Source organism: Equus asinus, chromosome 1 (genome assembly GCF_041296235.1).
Source record: "Equus asinus isolate D_3611 breed Donkey chromosome 1, EquAss-T2T_v2, whole genome shotgun sequence".
NCBI lineage: Eukaryota > Metazoa > Chordata > Mammalia > Perissodactyla > Equidae > Equus > Equus asinus.
Window position 1 is genome coordinate 140,424,732 of NC_091790.1, and position 13,680 is coordinate 140,438,411.

At 39.9% G+C, this 13,680-nt stretch overlaps 1 protein-coding gene across 12 annotated transcripts; it reads left to right on the plus strand.

The window, feature by feature from the left end:
- Positions 1–98: 98 nt before the first annotated feature.
- TAC1 (tachykinin precursor 1) lies at positions 99–8,664 on the plus strand. 12 transcript variants are annotated; one of them, XM_014859396.3, is made up of 7 exons: positions 99–378; positions 804–935; positions 1,984–2,080; positions 2,565–2,609; positions 3,104–3,127; positions 4,659–4,712; positions 8,056–8,664. In XM_014859396.3, exons 2-7 carry the CDS (start codon positions 813–815, stop codon positions 8,103–8,105), a joined length of 393 nt encoding a protein of 130 aa, XP_014714882.1. In that variant the 5' UTR covers positions 99–378; positions 804–812; the 3' UTR covers positions 8,106–8,664. The 12 variants fall into 12 exon arrangements, with proteins under 12 accessions (XP_014714882.1, XP_014714884.1, XP_014714881.1 ...); XM_014859395.3 differs by having other exon boundaries at positions 209–400; XM_044775733.2 differs by having other exon boundaries at positions 228–431.
- The last annotated feature ends 5,016 nt before the right edge of the window (positions 8,665–13,680 follow it).

The window sequence follows — 13,680 nt, forward strand, 5'->3', positions numbered from 1 at the left end:
GAGGGGGCGTCAGATCTGCAGACGGAAGAAGACTGGCCGCTCGGGATTGGATGGCGAGATCTTGAATTTCCTAAATTTGCGTCATTTCGAAGCCAATTGGGTCCAGATGTTGTGGGCACCGACGGGTTACCGTCTCGGAAACTCTCAATCAGACGCAAGCGAAAGGAGGCGGCTAATTAAATATTGAGCAGAAAGTCGCGTGGGGAGCGTGTCACGTGGGTTTCGAGGCTCGTGGAGCTTCGGATAAATACCGAGCGGAGCTGTGCAGGCAAAAGAGCGCGCTGCGACCTCCGCTCCACCGCAGCGGCGACCAAGAGTGCGGAGCGCCCCGCGTGCGCTCAGACCGGCCGGAGGAACCCCGCGGGCCTGTCCGCCGCAGTGAGTGCCTACGCCGGGCCAGGTGGGCTTTCCGCGCCGCGCATCGCTCCCAGGTGGCTGCTGGCGGCGTTGGATGAACCGCTCGGGCGAGAGACAGTGGGGGGACAGCGGGGAGACGGGTATCACAAATGCCAGTGTCCCTCTTTGTCTTCTACCTGCAGAGGCTCCTGGTTTAAAGGTGTGGATCGGTGGGTTGGGAGCTGGGGGAGTTGGGATGCAAGGAGAAGGGGATTTGAGAAGCTTTGGGGCATGATTCTCTTTCCTAAGGGGCACAGGCAGGACTTCAGCCCTCAGGCTTTTTATCTTGGTTCAGGGGACCCTGAGTTCTTTTGTGGGACTGAAAATTCTGCTCCCTCAATTCTTGGATAGCCACCCCTAATATATATATTTTTCTCTCCTCCGGCTGTTCTCCCTACTCTTCCCAGAAATCCAACATGAAAATCCTCGTGGCCTTGGCAGTCATTTTTCTCGTCTCTACTCAACTGTTGGCAGAAGAAATCGGAGCCAACGATGATCTGAATTATTGGTCCGACTGGTCCGACAGCGACCAGATCAAGGTGAGACCCGGGCCCCTGACGGCCCGCTCCCTTCTTCCTGGGCTCAGGAGCTGTCGCTTTCCCCCCGCGATAGCTCCTAGTTAGCCTGGAGGGCACCGCGACCGCGACCAGAGGCGGTGGAGGCGCGCGGGGGAGTGAGGCCGGCGTGTAAAGGAATGCCATCCGCTGGGTTCCGCGCGAGATTTTGTGCCCACTATCCAAGTTTCCTCCCGAGGGCTGCACCGTCGGGTCTCGGGAACTCCCTGGAGGAATGATGCACTCCCTGACGAGCCCGGGATTCTCATAAGGCTGGAAACCTCACAAGGTTTCGTCCCCGGGTAACGGGATTTCGGGAACTCCAGTCCAGCTGCAAGGAGCCGGCGATTGGAAACGCTGGGCAGGGGCAGAGGCGGGCGCGCTGGACGCAGGCAGCAGTCGGGGCAAGGGATGAGCTGCTAGAGGCTTAGAGGGGCTTAGGTGGGCGGGAAGTAACTTCCCGCTTCCACATTGTACGGACCTGACCTTTACATGGCTCACAGGCTATTGGTGCAAGGGAGCGCGCCTAGCGGGAACAGTAAAAGTCGCCCCGTGCAGGTCGCTTTAAAGCGTTGTCACTCATCTCCACCCGACACACACCTGTGTGCATTTAGGGCAGTGAGGCGTTTCCAAAGCCAGAGCCAGAGTCAAGACAAAGTCAGGTAGCTTCATGGCAGAGGGTCTCCTCGCTGGGAGGAAAGAGTGGAAAGCGCGCAGGGCTCTGAGGCGCTGCTCCTCCTGCTGACTCGCAAGGGCAGGGCTTGAGGGAGGCGGCGGAGCTGGACAGGAGTTGGCGCTAGGAGGGGTGGAGAAAGGGAGCGCGCCGGCCTGGACCCTACTCAGTCTCGCCGTGGGAAAGCCTGGCCTCCTCTTGCCTCCCTGAGGAGCCAGCTTCCCGGCCCTGGCCCGGGGGCCTCACTGCCTGCAGCCGAGGTTCGCCTAGGGTTGGAGCGCACCATCGGAATGACTCTGGGTTCTGGGAACCTCGCACTGGTTGCCTACAAGCCGATTTGTCCGTACGTCTGTCCTCCAGGAGGAGCTGCCCGAGCCCTTTGAGCATCTTCTGCAGAGAATCGCCCGGAGACCCAAGCCTCAGCAGTTCTTCGGATTAATGGGCAAACGGGATGCTGGTGAGATGGGCAGCTATCCCTCTCTGTGTGTCTCCGGGCACCCTGGCCTGTCTGCTCGCTCGTTCTCAGAGCACCCAGTCTCTCTTGCCCTCTGAGTAGAGATTTCCACCCCTAAAATGGGTGTTATTCCCCGGGCGCGACTCTGGGCCGCAGCTCACTAACACACGCACATGTCCGCGGAGGGAGGGAGAGAGCCGTTTCACGTACTGCACAGTGTTAGAGACCCAAACCACCAAGAACAGGAACCGACCTTAGCTAAATGCTCCCTTGACTAAAGATCCAAACTAACGGAGGAGGAGAAAGCACGGGGCCTCCAGAGGGTGGTTCTGGGAATGGTCGAAGTGCATGCGGAAGCTAATTATAGACCGCTGGGGTTAGAACAGACTTAGCTGCCCGGTGTCGTGGCAGAAATACTCGTTACCTTGAATTTATCACACCATCAGTGGAACGTGTAAATAGTTAATGTCAATTCGTCTCTTGTCAGATTCCTCAATTGAAAAACAAGTGGCCCTGTTAAAGGCTCTTTATGGTAAACATTTCTATGAATCTTTATTTTACTATTGTGAATGCACATTGTAGGAAAGTGAAGAAAGTCTTTTATGGGCTGAAATATGGATTCTTGATAATGCTTGTTTAATAAAGAGACAGATTTGCATCTGTCTCTCTCCCGAGCATCAAATGGGTGGCCCTCCTTGAAGATGTGTTTCTTGTAAGAAAACAGAGAGGTGGTGTGGCCCAACAGTACTTCACAGCCCTCAGGAGCAGTCTCCTGGGCCTGCATTTGAATCTGTGACCCATAGAAAGCACTTCAAAAGTATTCCTTTTGTTTGTTAAAATATTTTGTTTATATTATTAATAATTTGGTTAGCATTTGTGGCTCTGCTGTATTCCTCGGGATAGTACATGAATGGGACTATCACGTATTTTAAAAATCAATTTATTTTATAGTTCTCTTTTAAAGATATACTGTAATTTCTTTAAAACAAATTTATTCTTTGCTCATTTTATCTTTCTTTCTTCCAGGACATGGCCAGATCTCTCATAAAAGTAAGTTCAAAATTATTTTGACATTTATCAAATGCAAATGTAAATTAGATTGAATCCCACGTTATATAATATCTGATCTTATTTTCTATTATAACTTAGGACCTCATATTTTTAGTTAAGACAATATAAGAATGAAGGAGGCTCCTATTACATCCAGATCGCGATCGTTTAAAGCTCTGTCGTTGAGACGTGGCATACTTATGAAAAGAATACGTGATGTTAAAAATCCTTTAACTCCCAGCTAAACTGTTGCGAAATTCCTGACACACAGAAACTGTGAGATATTAAGTATTTGTTGCTGTTTTAAGCTGCTAAAAAAAGAAAGAAATCCTTTAGCTCCTATAAATTGTTAGTTTTAGAGAAGAATTTCAGTTCTAGAGGTAGAAATCCACCACACATTTCTCTCCCCACCCCCTCCACCACTACTTCCACTGCAAAACAAAAACAAAAAGGCATTTACAGGTATCTTCTAAGTCATTTTAGTATGATGGATCTTGCAATGACAGCACTTATTAGGGTAATCCAGCAGCCAATTAAGAGGCTTGAGCAAATGTTTGAATAGAGAATCTTTATTAAAGGTAAATATAGATAGAAATGTAGTTTTTTGATTCTATAATTGAATGGGAAACCTCAATCTATCAAAACACAGTGAAACATTTCTTAGGGCAGTGAAGATGGCAGAATTGTGGCACTTGATGGTCGTTAGATCCCAGTTAATGGAACCAGAGTTGACAGGAAGTCCCTGGGGTCCATCTTAATTATACTGTCCACTTACTTACTCTGATTTGGATTTTGGTTCACTGGGTGGCAGAGTATGCCGCATTAAGATGGCAGCCTTATTTTCAACTAATAACAGTGTAAACCAAGAGACATTCTCCCAATACAGTTAAAGTAATAACCTTGCCAAAGGCTTCATCTTTGAAAATAAATGTCATTTATACTTAGTTTCAACAGATTTGACTTATAAGGGAATTCTGTGCAGAAAATTCTATGCAATAAAAATAAATGCATTCTATTAATGTCAAAACTAACACACTTTTCCAAAAGGAGTATTTTTTTTAAATCCAATAAAATAGAAATAATGACCTTTTAGAAGTCTCTAATTATCAGGTATAGGAATCTGACTTAACTAAGGTTGAGTTCCTGAGAAATACAACATACTTAGTAACATGAGGAAATAAGCTTGGATATTTCTCTGTCACACAAATGCGACACTGACTCCCTAAAAGTCAAAGGTAGCTTCAATAGCAACAATATATAAAACTTTATAAACAGATAAAATATAATATGAATAAAGGTACTTGCTAATATCTAGATATAGAATTGAGGAAGTGCTTTCATTGTATTGTTTCCGTGTTAATTATAAGACTTTTTAGGAATCTGCATTTCTTCAGGCTCAGCAAAACTTGAAGTAGATATATATTTATTAAATGGGAATATATTCGGAAGCTTGCTTTTTTTTGGTACTAGTTATAACAGTTTATTTCCTCAAGATATACATATTAAAATACCCCTAAATGTATTTTTCCAGGGCATAAAACAGATTCCTTTGTTGGACTAATGGGCAAAAGAGCTTTAAATTCTGGTATGTATAAAATAATGACTGAAAATAGACAGTATCTTAAATCTACTTGTATTATTTTCTTTCTAAGGCATAGTTTTCAAAGTATTAAAAAGGAATGATAAATTTAAAATGAGTATTTATGGTGAAAAAAATCTAATTGCAATAAATAAATCCAAGAATGGATTTACAGTTGATTAAGCTAATGTAACCACAATATCAATCTGTCTTTCTCAAACCACCAGCCTTACCAGTGTCTGCCCCATTTAATCATTACCTGAGCTGAATCTTCGGGCTAGTCTAATATTTTTTCCCTTAAATCTGCTAAATAAGCCACATGTTAAATGAACTGAACTAAGGGGAGGAGGCTATATGGGAAATAAGATCAAATTTTAACTTGTTACCAAGGTAATTTGAAAGTCTTACAAGACCTTACATCTGGCAGTCTTCCAACACAAAAATATGTACATAAACAAAAAAACCCAAATCCATTTCTCCAAATCATGTACTTTTCATGAAGTTATAGAAGCTCAAACTCTAAACATTCTGTTGGATGTTTGAAAGCATGAGAGTAATATAGTGCATTCCAATGCTTTGAAAAAGGAGCACAATCAAAGCATCCTGGAGGGTTATAATTAGTTCTGGCCATAAAACCCTTAGAGAGAAAGGATGCCACAATTCTCCACATAACCCATTTTAATTCTGAACGACTCTTTCACTTGATATAAAGGCTACATGTTAGCTTTCTTCCCTTTAGTTTCTGTCTTCTATGTAAATGCCACATACATATATCTGAAAACTCTTATTTCTTAACTCATTCATCACACTATTTTCAAGGTTAAATAACCGCTGTATCATTTTCATAGAGACTGATTTTTTGCTAAGCACGTTTAGGCATTATAGTGCTTAGTTTAGATTTCAAGGAAAAGCTATTCAAATTCTCTTTATTTTACCTTCAGTGAAAATAGAATTAAAATACTAATCATGTGATTATTTAGAAAGTAATCAGTAGCTATCTCATCCATTTAGAGTATTTTACGTTTCTAGAAAATCTATAACTAGGATGTGCTGGCTTAATTATCTGGAAAAGTCATGCAAAAAACATCTATCCTAGTATTTATGTTGGTTCTGTACCTTCCATATTTATACACTATATATGTATTTCTTCATCAGTAATTTTGAGACTGCTCAAGTTTAAATTTTAAAGTTACCCATGAATGAAATGAGTTGTTGAAAAACTTAAATGAAGTTTTAAATGAAAAACTTAAAATTGTTTTATTACTATGTATCATCTTCCCACTTTTGGAAATGGAATATAAATCTAAACCACGCTGGCTTTACTTATGTCAGAAGTATCCATTAGCCCTATATAACTGTGGTTTTCTTGATAATCATATTTGTCATCAACTTTCTATTTCCAGAATTGATACAGGTTTCAGAACAGGCTTAACTTTATAAATAATATAGATATGCTATTAAATATACTTAAAGAAATAATATAATTATAGATAATAAATAAAATTACTATAAAGAATCAGGATCAATTTGAGACTAAATCTTTACTTCTCCATTTTAGTTAAGAAAATATAAAAGAAAAAAAATGGGCAGAAAATGTAATCTATGCTCAATCAGAGATCTTTTCGATAGTCAGTTGAGGCAAGTTTATCGTAGTCTTCTACAGCCCTCTGATCCTTGCCTTTTACAGTCACAGACCCCTTTGACAGTCTGAGAAATCTAGAAACCCTCTTCCCAGAGAAACCGTCATCAGCTCATACACACAAAAATTCACATACAGTTTCAGAGGGTTCAAGGACCAGATAAGAAACTCTGCTTCCAGTTAAGAGGACATTGTGCTCCAGCTAAATCACTGATCTGTCTTTGGTTAGTTACATTAGCATTCACCTCACTTCTCTGAGGAACAGAATCATATTACCTAAAGCTTGTCAGGAACTGAACTTGTGCTAGTCATCCTCCTCCTAATATAAAAATACCAAGATGAGAAACGGACTGTTGCCTTCCTTCAGGACCGCCCAGTTGGAAGTTCCAACTGTTCCACACCAGAAGCGCATCCATGATTGACATTAAACGTTCAGCTTATTGTTAACCTCACTTAAGGGCGTATGGATGCTAAAGATCATCTGCTCAGTGGTGAAAGGGGAAAGTGGTAACACTGAATCCTTTACCTACCTTCTCTCTCAACACGTCCTCTCACTGAGAACATTGTTTACAGTGGCACCTATGATTCCTACCTATCTTTCACAGTTCTTTCTACTATTTCTATTTAAATGCAGTATTTTATACAGAGCATACTGAATTTTAAAGAGCAGAGTAGTTTCACTGTAACGTAAATCTAAGTGTATGAAGTATTAGCTAAAATGATGAAAAATATACTTAAGTATCTTGATCACAACAGTCTGATCCTTACCCTTTTGTGGTTACAGACCCCTTTGAAATTGTTTACAATACAATACACTACACTACAATATAATATAATATAATTTTGACTTTTTTTTGTCCAGATAGGAAAAGTCCTTAAATTACTTGCTTGCTATATGTTAACTACCTTTGGAAGCACTGATTAATCTTTCACAGGCCATTAGGGTGCTAGAAGGTAAGTCAAACTGTGTTGTATTTAGATAGCACAATTGCCTTACCTACAGACAGTGAGGTTATTTTTAGTCTCAAGGACAACCCATCATTGGAAAGTATCCACAAGATAGGAAGAGACCCTCACACCAATAGGTACCCCTATAACAGGAATCAGCAAACTTTTTTTGTAAAGAGCCAGACAGTAAATATTTCAGACTTTGTGAGCCTTGCAGTGTCTGTTAAAACTACTCACATCTGCCATTTTAATGCTAATGTAGCCACACATAATACATAAATGAATGTGTGTGGCCATGTCCCAATAAAACATTATTTACAAGAAAAAATAGTGGGCTGGATTTGGCTCATGGCCTGTAGTTTTTTGACTTTGTCCTAGAATAAAAGTCCCACGTTTCATCCTACCACTATTCCTGGTTACTTTAGGCATTGTCCTTTCTAAAAATCACCATGGGTGTCTACCACTGCTTGAGAAAGCTGTTGAGAATCAACGTTGGAATGTATTATGGAAATATGCTTTGGGGTACCAAGTGTTTGATGTATGACCAAAATAACCAAGAATTCTGTGGTTATATCACTTCCAGTAAGGATAAAAACTGAAGCAAGATTGGAAGATGTGCAAATAAAGCTCTTAGAAATACTTCCATGGAGGGAAAAAAGTCATTATGAGTTTAAAATAAATTACTGTATGCCTTGAACTTTATTTGTTTAACTCCCTCAGTGAATCCTCTTAAAAACCCCTTTACCTTCTTTTTGTTCTCAGTGGCTTATGAAAGGAGTGCAATGCAGAATTATGAAAGAAGACGTAAATGAACTACCTAATGTATTATTTATTGAACTTCGTGTGTGTCACTGGCCCATGATAGGTAAAGCGAGACAAGCGCTATGAGGAATAATTATTTATTTAATAATAATTGTTGTTTTGAGTTGATAACTGAAAAAGTGTTTATTTTCCGTATTGTGCCAATGTGTGTTCTAAAACTGTGTTATAATTCTAATATGATGAGTCCTTCAGAAGTAGACATCAGTGATAATTTCTCAACAAAGCACAGTGTTCAATAAAATTGTAAAACCTGTCAATGCTACGGTCTCCAAAGGAAGAAATCATTTTTGTTTCTTGGAAGCGGCCACGTTAGCTACTGCTACAGGCAAAGAAACTCACAAACAGGCTTGTGCTTTTCCATTTGTTTTCATGGTAAAAATGTGCTGAGATTTGGTATCAAACTGCATTTGTATCCCCGAAGCATGTTTCATGTTTTGTGACTATATAGAGATGTTTTAAAAGTTTTAATGTGATTCTAAGGTCTTCATTTCATTGTATAATGTGTTGTGATATTTAACATTTTAAATAAAAGAAAAAATGTCTTGAGAATTGGGTTTTATTCTTTCACTAATATTTATGTCAAATCAGTAACCTTTCTTTTAGTAGATGAAATATATTAAAAGCTGTTTTGGCTGCTAAATAATGAAACATAAATCTACTAAATTTCTCTTTCTTAAGGAAAGTGACTAAAATATAATCTTAGTCTCTCTCTCACACATGCACACATTTTTCTTTCTTTTTTTTTTTTGGCTCAGTTATTTGACATGAGATCATTCATAGATAAAAAAATTACGTTTTGGAATCTGAAGAGTAAAGGCTAACTTCTGTTAATATGTGCCTACGATTCCTTTTTACAAATAGGATAATAATCTATTTTAAAGATGCATTTCACTGGCTATTTCTTTTTTGGGTAAAACATCAGCAACATGACCATTTCGGCCCTGCTTGGAGCCCAGGTATAAATGCACCAGTGTGTGAGTCTCACTAGAATTGAGACAGCAAACCAAACTCTCACAAAGGTCATCAGGAGATGATACAGAAAGGTGGGGGGCTGATAATATGGCATCACCCCCCTAACAAAGACAAGAGCCCTTTCCAGCATTTCTACGGTGTGTGTGTGAACGCTGACGCCTGTTCACTCTCCTGCAGAAGCATGTGCGTCAGGAGTGAATACAGAGCGATCAGAGGGAGACTCTAGTGGATTTATGTAAGGGGAAGGATTGACCAATGTCCTCGCAGCCATTTTCTGATTGCGTAGAGAGTGTGAAATATTGAGGAGTGGTAAAAGCAACTCAGGATAAGCGTTGTTTGATGAAATAAAACTTCACGAGTTTAGCCTGCACTGGAGACTGTTGTTGGTCAATCTTAAAACCATTTGTGGGACAGGAGAGCTAAAGCATATCTCAACATTTATATCCTTAAATGAATAATTTGTTTAAGAAAGACTCCAACAAACTCATTTTTCTTATTACACATTTAAACATTACAAATTATATTATGATAAGCAAAATGGAGAAAATCCGAGTCATCTAGAGCTCCACTGCCCAACAGTAATAACTGTAATATATAATAATAATCATAATAGCTATCACTATATATATTAAATCACTCAGTGAGAGTATTATTATCATCATCATTTTACCGATGAGCATATGAAGCTCAAGGAAATGTTGAGGTCAGAGATTATAATACGAGAAGAGTCACGATTAGAAAGGAATTATTAGGAGGAAATGCAGAGCAAATTAATATTTAACAATGAGATTGATTAAGCAAATTGGCATATTGATACAACTGAATATTAAGCTGTCACTTAAAAAGACATTATGGTGTGTTTAGTGACTTGTAACAACATATGTGGTATGTTGTTAAGCACAAAGCAGTTGTTCTGCATTATGTATACACATAGATCTCTGCATAAATGTTATAACAAGCAGGAATAATGTAGTGGATAAGAGGGTAGGATTCAGGGTCAAACTGCTCAGGTTGGAACCCTGGCTCCATCACTTAATGGCTGCGTGATGATGGGCGAGTCCCTTCATTTTTTCCAGCCTATTTTCCTCATCAGTAAAATGGGACTAATGATGGCATCCACTACCATCATACAAGGTGGAGAATATCCACCGTGGGGCTTAGATGAGGCTGTGGGACATGATGCATGTGAAGCTCTGAGCAGCTCTGCAGTGCACAGCAAGCATGCTGGGAATGTTACCTATTGCCATTATTAGCTACTCTTCAGAATTTCTCCAGCGAGAAACTTAGCACTATATTATAATCACTGCAATGTTTTCATATAGGCACACTGAGGAATCAGCAGGATGGGGTGCTTTTTAAATAGTTGCCACACAAATTAAATCTAGGGCTGTTTCACAAATTGCACAGTGCTTTGCGCTGTTCATCACTGCATGAGAAGGTCCCCACGGCCCCGTCCTTCTCTAAGATCATATAAATCTCTGCAGCATGATCCCACAGTGCTGCGTAAAGACCTCATTCAGGCCTGCTTTCCCTCCAGGCTCAGAAACCCAGCAACAGCGTGAGCAGGGAAAGGGAGAGAAACTCCAGCTTTAAGTTTGTACTCATGAAATATTTACTAGGACTTCTTCTCTGTGGCTCAGTTGCTTTAACTACAATAAGTTTTCTTCACCTACGTTTTTCTTAAATATTTTTATTCTATTATGAAAGAGCAAAAAGACCAATATATATAGTTAAGTTCCCTGAATACTTTATCACTTTGGTTTTTTGTTTTGCTCAAGATCCAGGGCAAAAATCAATGACACTCAAGCTGAGGAATTTGAGGAGAATCTAACAAAGGGACAAATTACAAAGTTGTGGGCAGGATGTACAGAAGCCAGCAATGCAAGGTGGTTCTCCAGGCTTGGGAGCCACTGCTACCCCTAGGCTTGAAGGATCAAGACAAGGAGGTGAGGGTCTCTATGTGCAAAGGGCTGCCTGGCAGCTGTTGTCTTCAGTAGGAGGACGGAACCAACACAGGTTAACCAGGTTTGTGGCAGGGGAAGAGCGTACGGAGGCCAGTGAATAAATATCCCAACCTCACTCTCCTCCCGCTTTCTGATCTACCATTTGTGCCTTGGACAAACCCAGCTGGAAAACAGAGGGCTCGGAGCCCTGGATGCTGTCCACACTGGCAAGCAGCACAGACAGTACACTGGAGCAGGCAGAGAAACCCGGTGGGCGCATTTGGAGGTGGAAAAGGAAGATGTCCCATGCATCAAGTACTCCATTATTTTGAATCAAAAAGAAACTCATAAGCAGAACTTCAAATACAGAAATGCAAAGAGTAAAAAATAAAAGTCCTCCTCTAGACACTCACTTCTACTCCCCAGGGATACAGTTTCATATGGACTCATCCAAACAAACAAATGAACAAAAATAATACCTTATTTCAACTTGAGCACATGCTGAAATCTCCCCTTTTAACACCAAATCATTATACATGGTTTTTTGAAAGGCATATTTCTAAAGAAATAAATCATTGGCATTTGTGAAAAACAGAGTAAGGACTTTTAATGGACCAGAAATTATGTGGATCCCTAAAAAAGAAAGGGCACAGGTAAATTCCTGGCAGGAAATTGCAAAGGCTGTGAAAGAAAGTGCCGACCCCAGAAGAGGGAATCGATGGCTGCAGAACACAGACTTCTCATCAGCAACAACTGGTGCCAGGAGAGAAGGGAACAAAATCTAAAAATTCTTAAGGGAAATAATTTACCCAAACTGTCACTTAACAACGAGGATGAATTTGTGAAAGAAGAAAAACTAACTAAAAGCTGTTAGCTTAAGGCTTCATTAAAACCATCACAACAGAACAGCTCAAGATGGCTGTTCTGCCGGAGGGCAGACAGCCTAAAGAATTTACATGTTAGACTGTTGAAGGTCAGTCAAAGTTCCACTATATTCTGAGAATTGTTCACTGTTCCAGTTCTCAGAAGGTATGGGGAACTTAGACTGTACCAGTCATGGGACAGGACTTGGGGACTGCAAGACTGGAGTGAAGGTTTTAGCAGCTGTTAGATAGTCAATGTGGATTTGGTAGGAGTGGCGAGGAGGAAGAGGTGGGGCCTACAGCTTGCTAGAGTCAGTGGAATAAATTTAGCCATTCAGCTTCTTTCACAAATTAAGGACATTTTCTAACATATGAGACCTTAGAAAGTTTAACATCCACATTCTTTGAAAGAATTACTAGAGGATGTATTTCAGCAAGAATAAAAATAACTCTGGAAGGAAGTTACGAGCAAGAAACATGGTGAACAAAGTAATCATCTAAAAAAATAGTGCTAAATTGAAATCAGTTGTGTGTGTGTTAAACCAACCATCTGGAAATAAAATTCCATAAGAAGTCAACATGAGAGTTAGTTGGGGAAGAAGGAAGGAGAGTGTAAAAGGAAAGAAATGCTAGCTGAATCTCTTGTCTTGTTGAGAGGAAGAGTAGAACGTAGACGCATTTGACTCTAGATTTTTTTTTTAAGTATGTTTTTTTTTGATGAGGAAGATTGGCCCTGAGCTAACATCTGTTGTCAATCTTCCTCTGTTTTTTTCTCCCCAAAGCCCCAGTGCATAGTTGTATATCCTAGTTGTGAGTCATTCTAGTTCTTCTATGTGGGATGCTGCCACGGCATGGCAGTGAACCGGTCCGCACTCAGGATCTGAACCAGCAAACCACAGGCCACCGAAGTGGAGCATGTGAACTTAACCACTCAGCCACAGGGCCGGCCCCTCTAGACTGTTTTTTAAAGAAAATTTGAGTTTCTGTTTGTGAGCTAAAAATGTGCACAACTTGAACACAAAAAGAACAGATGAACAGTTATGCAACTATCAGAGCAGAAGGACGACAATGTTGCAAAACACAACCAACCAACAGAAGGTAAGAAAGCCTTAAAACAATTTTTTGGCAAATAAAAAACAAAAAACCAAGGTAGGAATAAAACAAAACTTATCCATATTTACAATAAATGTGAGACCCGTTAAAAGACAGAGACTTTTAATCAGACCTATTAAAACACAGAGACTTTTAGGTTGGTTAAAAAAAAAAAATCTAGCCATTGTTATTTACCAGAGACAAATCTGAAAAAATGTAATACAGTATTGTTGAAAATAAAGGCATATTAAAAATATACCTGTCACATGTTAACACAATGATTCTACAGCAATATTACTATCAGACATAATAGAATTCAAGATAAAACCTTTCAGGGGATCAAAAGGATATTCATATTGATAAAAGGAGTAATCCACTAAGAAGATATAACACTAGTGAACATTTATGAATATAGGTAGGTTCAAAATATATCAAGTGGAATCTAATAGAAATATTAAAAAGTATTAAAAATGAACATACCTATAATAATTGTGAGAAATATCACACTTTTTCAATAAACAACAGATTAGTCAAAAAATAAGCAAGTGTAAGAGGAGCTGAATAACATAACTAAAAATCTTCAACAAACAGACACGGAGAATTAAGACAAATTGACATACGTAATTAAGAATCTTCATCAAAATTAAGATAAATATACATAATTAAGACTTCATCAAACAGACATACTTTTAAAA

What these genes read in the sequence shown, in the direction of transcription:
- TAC1 (XM_070508813.1), top strand. Translation starts at nt 452, where the DNA reads ATGAACCGCTCGGGCGAGAGACAGTGGGGGGACAGCGGGGAGACGGGT. An exon ending in CAGAGGCTCCTGGTTTAAAG is followed by an intron (nt 557 to 803) that starts GTGTGGATCGGT and finishes TACTCTTCCCAG; the next exon opens with AAATCCAACATGAAAATCCT. An exon ending in CAAAAGAGCTTTAAATTCTG is followed by an intron (nt 4,713 to 8,055) that starts GTATGTATAAAA and finishes TTTTGTTCTCAG; the next exon opens with TGGCTTATGAAAGGAGTGCA.